At 40.1% G+C, this 13,359-nt stretch overlaps 1 protein-coding gene across 1 annotated transcript in view; it reads right to left on the minus strand.

The window, feature by feature from the left end:
- The window catches only part of SPON1 (spondin 1, extracellular matrix protein), a 313,956-nt gene that overhangs the window by 287,478 nt on the left and 13,119 nt on the right, over nucleotides 1-13,359 (minus strand). The window contains exon 2 of the mRNA XM_011954285.1: nucleotides 6,937-7,043. Coding sequence (XP_011809675.1) covers nucleotides 6,937-7,043 — 107 coding nt within the window. The remainder of the gene's footprint in view (nucleotides 1-6,936; nucleotides 7,044-13,359) is intronic.

Genomic DNA, 13,359 nt, shown 5'->3' on the forward strand with positions numbered 1-13,359 from the left:
GTATACATATGTAACAAACCTGCACGTTGTGCACATGTACCCTGGAACTTAAGGTATAATAAAAATAAATAAATAAATAAATAATTTAAAAATAAAATCAACGAATCCAGGAGCTGGTTGTTTGAAAAGATCAACAAAATAGATAGACTGCTAGCCATACTAGTAAAGAAAAGGGAGTAGAATCAAATAGATGCAATAAAAAATGATATAGGGGATATCACTACTGATCCCACAGAAATACAACCTATCATCAGAGAATACTAGAAACACCTCTATGCAAATATGCTAGAAAATCTAGAAGAAATGAATAAATTCCTGGACACATAAACCCTCCCAAGTCTAAACCAGGAACAAGCTGAATCCCTGAATAAACCAATAACAAGTTCTGAAATTGAGACAGTAATAGCCTACCAACCAAAAAAAGTTCAGGACCAGACGGATTCACAGCTGAATTCTACCACAGGTACAAAGGGGAGCTGGTACCATTCCTTCTGAAACTATTCCGAACAATAGAAAAAGAAAGAATCCTCCCTAACTCATTTTATGAGGCCAGCATCATCCTGATACCAAAACCTGACAGAAACACAACAGAAAAAGAACATTTCAGGCCAACATCTCTGATGAACATTGATGTGAAAATCCTCAATAAAATACTGGCAAACCAAACCCAGCAGCACATCTAAAAGCTTATCCACCACGATTAAGCCAGCTTCATAGCCGGGATGTAAGGCTGGTTCAACATATGCAAATCAATAAATATAATCCATCACATAAACAGAACCAATGACAAAAAACACAAGATTATCTCAATAGATACAGAAAAGACCTTCAATAAAATTCAACACCCCTTCATGCTAAAAACTCTCAATAAACTAGGTATTGATGGAACATATCTCAAAATAATAGGAGCTATTTATGGCAAACCCACAGCCAATATCATAGTAAATGGGCAAAAACTGGAAGCATTCCCTTTGAAAACTGGCACAGGCAAGGATGCTTTCTCTCTCTGCGCCTATTCAACATAGTATTGGAAGTTCTGGTCAGGGCAATCAGAAAAGAGAAAGAAATAAAGGGTATTCAAATAGGAAGAGAGGAAGTCAAATTGTCTCTGTTTGCAGATGACGTGATTGTGTATTTATAAAACCCCATTGTCTCAGCCAAAAATCTCCTTAAACTGATAAGCAACTTCAGCAAAGTCTCAGGATACAAAATCAATGTGTAAAAATCACAAGCATTCCCATACACCAGTAACAGAATGCCATATCGTGAGTGAACTCCCATTCACAATTACTAGTAAGAGAATAAAATACCTAGGAATAGAACTTATAAGGGATGTGAAGGACCTCTTCAAGAACTACAAACTACTGTTCAAGGACAAAAGAGAGGACACAAACAAATGGGAAAACATTCCATGCTCATGGATAGGAAGAGTCAATAACATGAAAATGGCCATACTGCCCAAATCAATTTATAGATTCAATGCTATCCCCATCAAGCTATCACTGACTTTGTTCACAGAATTGGAAAAAACTACTTTAAATTCCTTATAGAACCAAAAAAGAGCCTGCATAGCCAAGACAATCCTGGGCAAGGAGAACAAAGCTGGAGGCATCATGCTACCTGACTTCAAACTATACTACAAGGCTACAGTAACCAAAACAGTATGATACTGGTACCAAAACAGCATGATACTGGTACCAAAACAGATATATAGACCAATGCAACAGAATAGAGACTTTGGAAATAACACCACATATCTACAACCATCTGATCTTTGACAAACCTGACACAAATAAGCAATGGGGAAAAGATTCCCTATTTAATAAAGGTTGTTGGGAAAACTGGCTAGCTCTATGCAGAAAACTGAAACTGGACCTCTTCGTTACACCTTATACAAAAATCAGCTCAGTATGGATCAGAAACTTAAACGTCAGACCTAGGACCATAAAGATCCTAGAAGAAAACCTGAGCAATACCATTCAGGACATAGGCATGGGCAAAGACTTCATGTCTAAAACACCAAAAGCAATGGTAACAAAAGTCAAAACTGACAAATGGGATCTCATTAAACTAAAGAGCTTCTGCACAGCAAAAGAAACTATCATCAGAGTAAACAGGCAACCTACAGAATGGGAGAAAATTTTTGCAATGTATCCATCTGACAAAGGGCTTATATCCAGAATCTACAAAGAACATAAACAAATTTACAAGAAAAAAACAAACAACCCCATCAAAAAGTGGGCAAAGGATAGGAACAGACACTTCTCAAAAGAAGACATTTATGCAAAAATGCTGAACATCACTGGTCATTAGAGAAATGCAAATCAAAACCACAATGAGATACCATCTCACACCAGTTAGAATGGCAATCATTAAAAAGTCAGGAAACAACAGATGCTGGAGAGGATGTAGAGAAATAGGAATGCTTTTACACTGTTGGTGGGACAGTAAATTAGGCCAACTATTGTGGAAGACAGTGTGGTGATTCCTCAAGGATCTAGAACTAGAAAAACCATTTAACCCAGTGATCCCATTACTGGGTATACATCCAAAGGATGATAAATCATTCTACTCTAAAGTCACATACATACATATATTTACTGTGGCACTATTCACAATAGCAAAGACTTGGAACCAACCCAAATGTCCATCAATAATAGACTGGAAAAAGAAAATGTGGCACATATACACCATGGAATACTATGCAGCCATAAGTCGGGGGGAAACCATCATTCTCAGCAAACTATCTCAAGAACAGTAAACCAAACACCGCATGTTCGCACTATAAGTGAGAGTTGAACAATGAGAACATATGGACAGAGGGAGGAGAACATCACACACCAGGGCCTGTCGGGGGGGTGGGGGACTAGGGGAGGAATAACATTAGGAGAAATACCTAATGTAGGTGACGGGTTTATGGGTGCAGCAAACCACCATGGCACATGTATACTTATGTAGCAAAACTGCACGTTCTGCACATGTAACCCAGAACTTAAAAAAAAAAAAAGGATATTCAGAGTGACTATAGTTAACAACAATGTATTGTGTATTTCAAAGTAGCAAGAAGAGAGGATTTGAATTGTTCTTAACACACAGAAATGATAAATATTCAAAGTGATGGGATACCTCAAATATTTGACTTGATCATTACACATTCTATATATATAACAATATCACACGTAGCCAGCAAATATGTTAAATATTATGTATCAATGAATGAGTATTAGAATTTTGTGGTTGTTGTTAAGTCCTCAAAGTCATCATATTTGCAGTAAAGGTGTTAAACAAAAGCTGTATCTATTTGTTAAATCACTATAAATAAATAAATAAATATATATATATAGTTTGCTTATGTTTCAATGGATGACTTGTTGACTTTCTGCCACATCTTTCAGCAGCAGAGGTCAGTTTATGGGATGATGACAAGTAAGACTCCTTAGACTTCATGAGGACTATCTCTGTTTTCTTCACCACCCTATCCCCAGTGCCTAGCACCCAACAGGCACTCAACGAATGCTGCTGAATAAATCAATGACTTCAAAGATAACAGCTTTGGTCCCGAGAGAAAATACTTTCATGATAGACTTGGAAGGGACAGCATGGGGGCCACATATCATAGGAGCAGGAGACGTAAGATGAGGGGCATGGGCTATGATTCCTTCCCCCAAATCTCTGAGACAATTGGAACCCAAGTGGTGTATGCATTTTGATGGCACAAGGGTAGGGCAGCGATGAGGAGATAATGTTTGAGAAATAAGAAACTGGCACAGTGTTTTGACCTTTGAGATGCTGGACTGTCTTGGTGAACTTACTGAACTCCTTGGGGACTCAGTTTCATCATCTGAAAAATGAAGATAAGAATACTGACCACACAAGGTTGCTACAAGAATTAAGGGGGAAAAAAAGGCTAACATATAAATCACCTGGCACAGAGACTGTCATAAAAGTCATAGTGGGCCCTTATTTTTTCATTTGACAGGTATATATTGAGAGATGGCATACACACTGGTCACAGGCAGGTACCCAGAGATAGACTGCTGGGGTTTGAACCCCAGCTTTATCACTTAGAGCTGGGTATCTTAGGAAAGTTACTTAGTTGTTCTTTGCCACAAGTTTCTCTTCTGTGGAAAGTAGGATAATAATGCTTACCTCATCATGTCACTCTGAGGATAAACTCAGTTAACAAATGTAAACCACTCAGAATAGTATCTGGCACACAAGCACTTTTTAAGTGTTAGCTATTGTCGTTATCATATGCTAGGCATTTTCATATTCTTATCCCACTTTGATCCCTCTTAGGGCTGATGGAAACAATGATAGATAGGAACAGACAGATGTGTTGACGTGATGATGGAGGACGTCCCATTAGATGGGCTGGTCTATGTCTCATTAGAATCATGGGTCCCAAATCTGAGCATGCACCGGATTCACCCTGAAGGCTTGTTAAAACACAGGTTATGGGGGCCCCACCCTCAGAGTTTCTGATTCAGTAAGTCTGGATAGGGTTGAGATTTTGCATTTCTTTTTCTTTTTCTTTTTTTTTTTTTTTTTGAGACGGAGTCTCGCTCTGTCGCCCAGGCTGGAGTGCAGTGGCGCGATCTCGGCTCACTGCAAGCTCCGCCTCCCGGGTTTACACCATTCTCCTGCCTCAGCCTCCCGAGTAGCTGGGACTACAGGCGCCCGCCATCTCGCCCGGCTAGTTTTTTGTATTTTTTAGTAGAGACGGGGTTTCACCGTGTAGACCAGGATGGTCTCGATCTCCTGATCTCGTGATCCACCCGTCTCGGCCTCCCAAAGTGCTGGGATTACAGCCTTGAGCCACCGTGCCCGGCCGAGATTTTGCATTTCTAACGAGTTCCCAGGTGCTGCTGATGCTGCTGGTCCTAAGACTGCATTCTGAGAACCACTGTTGTGTAACAAGACAGGATGTCTGAAGCTCCAAGAGGAGAAAGAAGGGAGGATGCATACAGAGATAGGAGTTCTACAACAGTCCCAAATAGGACTGAGGTATGGACACTAGGAGAAAGAGTCAAATGTTCATCCACTCATTGAGTAAATATTTATGCACTGCCCACTATCAGCAGGGCCCTGTATTCACCAATCAGTTGCAAGAACAAGGATTAAGCTGAGCAGAAACAACTGTGAATCAGAGAGGACTATCGACTTACTGAATTTAGCCAGAACAGCGCTGCTATGGTTTGAACGTGTCCCCCAAAGTTTATGTGTTGGAAACTTAATCCCCAGTGCAACAGTGTTGAGAGGTAGGGTCTAATAAGAGGTGAAGTCATGATGGCTCTACCTTTGTGAATGAATTGTAGTTATCACGGGAGTGGGTTAGTTATCTTGAGAGTGGATTTGCTATAAAGGTGAGTTCGGCCCCTTCTTGCTCTCACCTTCTCTTACCCTTCTGCCTTTCCCCATGGGATAATGCAGAAAGAAGGCCCTCATGAGATGCAGGCGCCTTGATGTGAGACTTCCCAGTCTCATGTCAAGTGAGCGAAATAAACTTCTGTTGTTTATAAATTACCTAGTGTCAGGTGTTTTGTTATAGAAACACAAAATGGACTAAAACAAGCACTAAACAAGCTTAGGCAAGTGATTTAATCTCTCTAGTTTCAATTTCCTGGACCAACAATGGGGATAATAGCTCATATGTACTAGGGTTGTTTTGAGAATTAAACAAAGATAAAGTAATTAAACAAAGACAGGATAAACTAAGATTAAGTAAAGCACTTAGCATAGTGTCTGGCATATGGTATGTACCCAACAAATATTGGCTGTTGCTAGTATTATTATTGGGTCACCCTTTCAGATATATGCCAAGAGGTTCCTTGCCATAGAAGGACATTACAGTGAGTGTAGAATTAAATCTCACTAGGCCCAAAACCTAGAATCCTAGAGGGCAGAAAAATAATTTAAATCATAGGATTAAAAATCACAACCTGGCCACAAGGATTGAAAGACGCCTTTGGATAAGGGAGGTATTTGCATCAGGGTCCTCCATGGAGCACACAAATTGTACCAGAGTCGCCAGCAGCCAGCTATGGGTATAAGTATTCTTCTTGAGTTTTTTTCTTCTTAGTTTGCAAATGCAAGATAAAAATGAATTCCAGAACAATGGAAATCTGAGATGAGAATTAATTACAGCAAATTTGGCCAGGCCTCTTCCTAGGATCCCTCCAGTCTTCTGGGACGTGTTCTGACAACTTGCTGACTCTTTTCTAAACCTCTGAAAGGGGATGACGTTCCTACCACTTCCCTTGGAAGAATATTCCACAGTGAAATATGACTCACTGTCAGGGTCCTTGTCTGTGCAATTCCCTTTCTTTTCTTGACCCACTTTTGTCTTACTGTGCCCTTTCATGCAGAGTCAAACGTAAGCCTCCCCTTGAGGAGGGTGTTCTGTGAGGACTGACATTTAAAGACCATTACCACCTCTTAAACTCGGCCCTGTTCATTTGGCCAAGTAAAGCATGTTTAATTCTTTTAATCTTCCCCCATAAATCAATCTCTACATTCCCTTAATAGTCCTTCTCCTGTGCTATGAAATCCCTCCAACCTGGCGGTCCCAAGCTCTTGTTCCGTTTAGACTTGAGAATTAACCAGTCAATCACGAAATGCCTGTGCAGGCGAACAGCCAGGCCTAGCCAGGGCTCCAAGTGCTCTCCCCACGCTTGGCTGCTGAAGGACACTGTGGGCCCAGAGAAGAGCCCTGTGATCTGCTGAGACAAAGCAAGGCCTGCCTAGTGGCCAACCTTGCTTAGATAGGTGTGCGTCATTTGCTGCTTGCTCTATGATGACCCTTTCAAATGGACCTGGCCCAGCTGGCCAAAGGTCAAGGGACTGCATGGGAAGCCACCTGAGACACTTGTACCTCTCCAGCCTCTACCTCCCAGGGCAGGGAGGGCCACTGAATAAGCCCAGGCAGGGTCTTACCTGGAAGGTCCCGGCATGGTCTTCTTCCTTATCACCCTCTCTGTTCTCTTTGAGGGCAATTAATGTGAATCCTCTGAAGTAGGAGGGAGGAGCAGCTGAAAGTGTTACTGCAGAGAGAAAAGAAAGCAGGTTTTAAGTATAAGAATCAATTATTGTCCATTTGTCAAATGGGATAGACCTGAGTTCTCCATCAATATCCCAGACCTGTGGGTTACAGAGGCCGTGGACAGTGGTGAGGCCTTCATCCATTGATTTGAGAACTCTTAACCTCTTCACCCAGCTCCCTCTTACATTTCAGAACCTGTTAAATATCTAAGCTGCTATCTTACTTAGAGATTCTTGCATCAACCAGGGATGTGGTGAGCTCTCTCCCAATAACCACAATGTGATAAAGATAGTCCCTGGTCAGAAACTCAATCTTGACAATTGTCTAACATTACACTTCCATTAGACTGGCCCAAGAGAAAACTAGTTCTTCACAGCACAAAATCCTGTAGGATGACCTTTGTGGCAGAGGCTGCTGTGTGTTCTTCAAAATATATTTCGTTTTTTTTGTGGAAACTCAGCTACACCACATTTCCCAGCCTCCTTTGCAGTTAAGTCAGCTTTATAACCAAGTTCTGCCAGTGGAAGTGATGGACAGACATGATATACAGTAGCCCCCTGCAGATAAGGCCAAGACACATGCCAAGACCCCAAGTGGATGCCTGAAATAATGGATAGTACCAAACCCTATGCTTACGATGGTTTTCCTATACATACATACATACATACATATGTATCTATGATAAAGTTTAATTTATAAATTACGCACAGTAGGAGATCAACAATAACTAATAAGACACAATCATTATAACAATACTCAAAACAGCATGCAATGTAAAACTTATGAATTGTTTATTTTTGGAATTTTCCAATTAACAGTTTTGGACCACAGTTTACTGCAGGTAACTGAAACCACAGAAAGCAAAACCTCGGATAAGGGAGTACTGCTATACTCTACTTCCAAGCCTGACCTGTGCGAACTTTCCACATGACCCTGCACTCTCACTCTCTTGCCTCTGCCTGCTTAATTCAGGGTCCAGCAGAAGACTCTGATGTTCCAGGAGGGCCATGGAACCACAAGAAGGAAGGAAACTGGGGATTTTAAACAAACCCGTGGAAAATCACCTACTGGCCAGAAACATCCATACTATACTTTGCATGAGCTGGAAATAAACTTATGTTGTGGAGGGTCACCTGTTACAGCAGCTGGAATTATAAGTCTGTTATACTCTTCCTTCCTACATCTACCCAGGGAACAATTTTTCCATTAAAATCTAGCTCGGCCAGGCACGGTGGCTCATGCCTGTAATCCCAGCACTTTGGGAGGCTGAGGTGGGCAGATCACAAGGTCATGAGTTCAAGACCATCCTGGCTAACACAGTGAAACCCCATCTCTACTAAAAATACAAAAAATTAGCCGGGCATGGTGGTGGGCGCCTGTAGTCCTAGCTACTTGGGAGGCTGAGGCAGGAGAATGGCGTGAACCCAGCAGGTGGAGCTTGCAGTGAGCCTCGATTGCACCACTACACTCCAGCCTGGGTGACAGAGTGAGACTCCGTCTCAAAAAAAAAAAAAAAAAAAAAAAAATCTAGCTCAAGGGCCTTCTCAACAAGGCAATGGCAGTCCTCCCTCCCATTGGACCCCTAGTCTCCTGAGATGGAAATCTTTTATTGCAGCATTTTTTTGTACTAAATTGCAATTCTTTGTTGGTTCACCTTCTCCACTGGACTGTGCTAATACAGGAGAGGGGCTGGGTTTTCATTCTCTTTTTATCCCTAGAACCTAGCACAGAGCCTGGCATCTAATAGACATTCAATTCAAGTTTCTTTAAATTGATGTAAATTGGTATTTAAATTACTTTATGGCCTGCATAAAAGTGCTAAGATTTGGACATTAGATATGGAATTACAGACTATTAGAACTTCAAGAGATCTCAAGTATCTTCCAATTCAGCCCTCCAATTTCATGGATAGGAAAGTAAAACATAGAAAGGTCAACAGACACACCTAAGATCATAAAATCATCCAGTGGCAACTTAGGGTCAGAATTGAAGGCCCACTCTCCCCAGTTTAACACTCTACCCATGGCTTCACAAACTGAATATATTCATCATGTTACGAATCTTCCACAAATATTGACTGATTATTAAGTTTTTAAACTTTAAAAAATCAATTAATTTGACATATAATATTTGTGAATATGATATGCAGCCTCCTATCGAAGAGGAGCATTTAGTCTTCCAAATTCCTTAAACTAGTTTTAGCCCCGAAAATGAAGTGCCCTAAAGCTCCAACAAATAAAACCACTATCTTGGATAATGTAGTGGCTGCCCCTAAGCCACCAACAGAATGACACAGCAAAAAACTCTAAGACATAAAGAAGGTAAATGACATGCTGTGATTGGCCGGTTCATCCTACAAATGTAAAAGCTACTGATGTCTAGAAAAGATCAGATAGAAAAAAAGAAGGGGCTGGGCACAGCAGCTCATGCCTGTAATCCCAGCACTCTGGGAGGCCGAGGTGAGTGGATCACTTGAAGCCAGGAGTTCAAGACCAGCCTGGCCAACATGGTGAAACCCCATCTCTACTAAAAATACAAAAAATTAGCCAGGCTTGGTGGCACACGCCTGTAATCCCAGCTACTCATGAGGCTGAGGCAGCAGAATTCCTGGAACCCGGGAGGCAGAAGTTGCAGTGAGCCGAGATTGCACCATTGCACTCCAGCCTGGGCAACAGAGCATGACTCTGTCACAAAAAAAAAAAGAAAGAAAGAAAAGAAGGAATGGAGGGGAAAAAAGCACAATAAAGCAAAGAAGAGTAAGAAAAGTGTGGTGCTCAGTGTCAAGCAAAAAAATGGTGGTTATGCTGTCAGGGGACAGAGCTGGGAATCTCTGAAGGACAGACAGACAACCAAAAAGCAGACTATAAGAAAAGACACGGAGACACACAGGGAAGAATGCCACGAGATGACAGAGGCAGATGTTAGAGCCATGCATTTACAAGCCGCAGAAAGCTAAGGCCTGTTGACAAGCATCAGAAGCTAGGTGAGAGGCATGGAACCAACTTTCTCTCAGAGCCCTCCAGAAGCAAACAACACCACCAGATACCTTGATTTCAGATCTAGCCTCCAGAAATATGAGAGAATAAATTTATGTTGTTTCAAGTCACCAATTTATGGTAATTTGTACAGCAGTCCTAGGAAATAAATACAATCAGCCTCCAGGGAACCCAATGCAAGACAGATAATCCCTGCTCCACAGCCACTGCCTTCAGGAAAAAGATCAAACTCCACAGACCAAGAAGCCCTCAGGCTCTGCCTGTCCAGCTTCACTAACCGTGCTCCCATTCCCCTGCCATACCACATTTCAATCCTTGGATTCACTCTCTAGAAGTTTCCCAAAATCCATGTCATGTCGCCCTATTGTATTTTTTCACATGCTACTCATATAACTTTGAATGGTCAAGCTACTCCATTCCTGGCAAACTTCAGAAATCAGCCAAATCTCCACCCTTTGTGTGATGTTTCCTCTGATTTTCCCAGAAAGACTTGGGTGCTCTTTTTCTTGGACCCTACTGGAATTAAAAATACCTACATAATGGGCATAGTAACAGCACTTACCTCGAAGTATCAGTGCAAGGTATAAATGAAGTAATATATGTAAAGTCCTTAGTAAATATGAACTCATTATTATCAATGAAAAGAGTATCAAATTAGATTATATTTTGTGTTTATGTGTTTGTTTTCACATTTGTAAGACCTTCAAGGGTAAGAACCCATCTGAGCTCAGCACAGTGACCAGTGCAGAGTTGATGTGCAATTAAATTTACTTGAGTGTTCATAGACTGGTTGGCTCAGTATTGCTAAAGATGTCAATGATCCTCTAATTGATCTATCGGTTTCATCAATCTAAATTAAAATCCCAGTATGCTCGTTGTGATATTGACAAGCTGGTTCTAAAATTTATACGTAAATTCAAAGGGCCAAGATTGTCCAAGACAATCTTAATGAAAGAAGTGCAAAATTGAAGGGCTTATACTTCCAGATATCAAGACTTATGCAGCTACAGAAACTAAGCCAGTGGACTACAGCAAAGTAAGAAAAATGGGCCAGTTGACCAGTTTAGGGTCCAGGAAAGTTCCACAAATATACAGAAGCTTGATTCATGACAAAGGATGTATTAAGTTGGTCCAAAAGTAATTGCAGTTTTGGCCATTAATGGTTTTACCATGGTAAAAACCACAATTACTTTTGCACCAACCTAATACATCAGAGCAATGGAGAAAAGATAATCTTTTCAGTAAGTGGTGCTAGGACAACTCAATGACTGTGTAGAAAAAGGTAAATCTTGGCCCTTAACTCACATAATACACAGAGTAAATTCCACATAGATTGTAGAGCTAAATGTGAAAAGTAAAACAAAGTTTTAAGAAGGCAGCATGAAATAAGATGCAAATGACCTTGGAGTAAGAAAGATTTCTCACATAGAGCAAAAAAAAGCACTGACAATAAAGAAGATATATAAATGGAGTGATATCAAACTTTTGCTCGTCAAAAGATACCATTAAGAGTGAAGAAGTAAGTCACAGTGTCAAAGGACATTTGCAACCATATAACCAGAAACTGACTTTATATATTCAAAATATATAAAGAAGTCTTTCAGATCAATAAGAAAAATACAGACAACCCAACAGAAGAAAAAAAAAAGAAAGACAAATGCACAAACTAATACTTCACAAAAGAAGGTGCTCAATGGCCAATAAACATATGCAAAGGCTCTCAACCTCGCTAGTCAACAGGGAAATAAAAATTAAATCTACAATGAAATAGTACTGCATATCTACCAGTTTGGATAAATTTAAAAGAATTAACAATATCCAGTGATGTTAACTAGAACTTTCACACATTGTTGATGGAAGTGAAAATTAGGAATTTTGCTGCTAAATTCTTTGGCAATGTTTACTGAAGCTGAACATACTCTTACCCTATCACCCAGCAATACCATCTTAAATCAACAGAAATGTGTATATATGTGCACCAAAGATACGTATAAGAATATTAACAGTAATGTTATTTGTAGTAGCATCCAAGTGGAAATACTCAAATGCCCATCAGCCCTAGAATGGGTATATAAATTGTGGCATATTCTTATAACCAAATGTCTCATAGTCATGAAAATGAACACATACTGCCACATGCAACATGGATAATTCTCACAAACATAATCTCGAGTGACAGAAGACAGGCACAAGAGAATACAAATGGTATGATTACATTTATATATATTTACATAAAGTTCAAAAACAGGCAAAGTAATTCATGGTGCTAGAGGTCAGGACAGTAGTAATATGTACAGGAAAGGCAGGGAGTGCAACATGGAGGCGGCATAAGAGATGCTGCTGAAGAGCTAGTCATGATCTGTTTCTTGATCTGGGTTCTGGTTACATGAGTATATTCAAGATGTGATAATTCACCACACTCCATGATTTGTAAGCTTTTCCTTATGTAAGTTATATTTTGATTAAAAGATTCTTAAACAATGTTTCTGAATGATAAATATCCAAACTTTTGTATATCTGTGCAGTGTGCTTAAATGGCTAATCATAAACTCAGCTTCCCAGAATACTGCATTCCTGTAGGTTCTAGAAAACTAAGGTTGTACACTACCCTATTAAATATAACACATGAGATGGAGGCTCTGGAGGCTGAACTCAGTGTGGGGTTTTAATCCATAATTATCACTGGTGATGATGTTGTTACACAGTATAATTTGAAGGAATAGAGGAGACTCTATCCTTCCAGAGAACCTCATTATACAACTTCTTTCTGAAAGGCACAAATGTGCAGTGTGTTCAGAGTCCCAGTAATAACCTAAAATGACTGCTTGGCAGTAAATAATAGAATCTTCTCTCTAATGACTCCTCCCAATTGCCTCCCCTGAGAGGCTATTAAGAGATCCAAGAAATTAAAGAAAAATGCTTATGAAGGGTTAAAAAAAAGGAATTCCATTCAGAGCCATCTTGTGAGTACATACGGGGAACTGATTAAGAGCAAACATTTAGGATTAGAATCCCAGAGCTACCACTTATGTGATCTCTGGTAAATTACTTAATCTCTCTGTTTCCTTATTTTTAAAAAAGAGGTTGATGATATTGCCTTTCTTATAGGAATGTAGAATTAAATAAATATTTATCCCAGTGCCTGGAACATGTAAAGTGTTTAAGAATTTTAAGGGATGATGATGATAATGATGGTGGTAGTGGTTATGATGGTGATGGTGATGGTGGTGAGTGGTGATGGTGATAATGGGGATGAAGATGATGATGAAATTGGTGATTATGATAAAGGATCATGATGCACATCAGCCTGATTACCCAACA

This window comes from Colobus angolensis, unplaced genomic scaffold (assembly GCF_000951035.1).
Source record: "Colobus angolensis palliatus isolate OR3802 unplaced genomic scaffold, Cang.pa_1.0 Scaffold380, whole genome shotgun sequence".
NCBI classification, from domain to species: Eukaryota; Metazoa; Chordata; class Mammalia; order Primates; family Cercopithecidae; genus Colobus; species Colobus angolensis.